The sequence below is a fragment of the Eurypyga helias genome, unplaced genomic scaffold, assembly GCF_000690775.1.
Source record: "Eurypyga helias isolate BGI_N326 unplaced genomic scaffold, ASM69077v1 scaffold17476, whole genome shotgun sequence".
In the NCBI taxonomy this organism is placed as follows: Eukaryota; Metazoa; Chordata; class Aves; order Eurypygiformes; family Eurypygidae; genus Eurypyga; species Eurypyga helias.
The window spans coordinates 3,369-5,040 of NW_010257424.1; the positions used below are offsets into that span (position 1 = coordinate 3,369).

At 37.4% G+C, this 1,672-nt stretch overlaps 1 protein-coding gene across 1 annotated transcript in view; it reads left to right on the top strand.

Annotated features, from left to right (window-relative positions):
- Positions 1–865, top strand: part of LOC104511413 (riboflavin kinase-like) — a gene marked incomplete at its 5' end in the record, with an annotated part of 2,928 nt that extends 2,063 nt beyond the window's left edge. Inside the window, one exon of the mRNA XM_010154018.1 lies at positions 735–865. Within this exon, the coding sequence (XP_010152320.1) occupies positions 735–865 (131 nt within the window). The remainder of the gene's footprint in view (positions 1–734) is intronic.
- Positions 866–1,672: the final 807 nt, after the last annotated feature.

The following is a 1,672-nucleotide window of genomic DNA, read 5'->3' on the forward strand; positions in this document are numbered from 1 at the left end:
CCCCTTGTAGGCCCCCTTCAGATACTGGAAAGCTGCAATGAGGTCTCCTCGGAGCCTCCTCTTCTCCAGGCTGAACAAGCCCAATTCTTGCAGCCTTTTGTCATAGGAGAGGTGCTCCAGCCCTCTGATCATCTTCGTGATCAGGGCTGTGTAACTTGCCTGAAGAGTAATTTTTAAATCATGGGCTTGCCATGAAAGTGTCAGTCTAGTCTGTAAATTTCCTTTTAAAATGCAGCCCTGCTAGAATTGAAACAGTTCCTGAAACTGTTGATCTCTTCCAAAAATATTCTTTTGGAACAAGGAGAAGGTGGTGCTTATATGGGTGAAAAATGCAACTCTGGCAGGGCTGTGTAACTTGCCTGAAGAGTAATTTTTAAATCATGGGCTTGCCATGAAAGTGTCAGTCTAGTCTGTAAATTTCCTTTTAAAATGCAGCCCTGCTAGAATTGAAACAGTTCCTGAAACTGTTGATCTCTTCCAAAAATATTCTTTTGGAACAAGGAGAAGGTGGTGCTTATATGGGTGAAAAATGCAACTCTGGCATGTTTCCTTAAAAAAAAAAAAAAAAAAGGCATTTTAAAACCCAAAAATTCTGCCTTTCAAACCTCGTGGTATTAATTATAGTCTACTTTTCTGATGGTTTTTTTATTCTTTTGTACACCTTATTTTCACTTGCTATTGTGTGTTCAGAAATCAAACCAACTTTCAAATATCACTATTTTTATCTTTTTCAGAGGCACTCATTTCAGCAATTCAGGAAGACATTGAAGAAGCAAAAAGGCAGCTAGATTTACCAGAACATCTTAAACTCAAAGAAGATAACTTCTTTCATCTGCCAGAAGGCAAAATAGCAAACGACCACTGAGCAAACCCATGCTGCTGCTTTTTTTTTTTTTTTAATATTTGTTGGTTTGGGTTTTTTTCCCTCCCCTGTGATGGAACTTCTACATTTGCACTGCTTTTATACGTACTTTGTTGTCATATCTCTGTTTAGGTAACCGAGGTTGGAAGCAACCGTACAAGATGACTTCAGTTTCCTTGTGTTAATTATCATTAACCCATGCAAAAGAAGGTGTCAGGTTTAGGTTCTTCCAGATAGATTGTTTGTCTTAAACCTACCAGTTGTTCAGAGATCTGAGCACATGCGAACACGACCAAAGTTAATTGTTCTGACCCTAAGGTATGGATAGTTCATTTACGTTAAAACCAGACATTTTTCACTTACAGAATGTTATTTCGACCTAATTTCTTAGTTTTATGTCGTTTTTACATCTGGATTTTAGTTAGTAGCTTAGAAAATTTTGCTGTTGAGTCAGAAATTTCCTGTGGTGCAGGAAGCCAATGATTAGATAACAGTAGCGAGATTAATTCTCTATAGTTCACATATTTTATATGCTCTACAGCTGTTGTGCTTGAAGCTGTTATTTTAATTGAAATTATTTATTTTAAGTTTCTTTGAAATGGAAGGAATCACTGTTGCTCATTGAGTTACTGGAATCTGAGATGTACTTCATCGTTGACTCTAAATATGACAACACGTGACCTGTTGTTTACTTCTGAGGAAAGGTTTCACAGGAATTCAGGAAATTAATGGCAATGTGAAAGCTGATACACTTTAAAAGTCGAGATGCTGAAGATGCAGAAACAGAGACTTCTGCTCATTGGGCCTTAA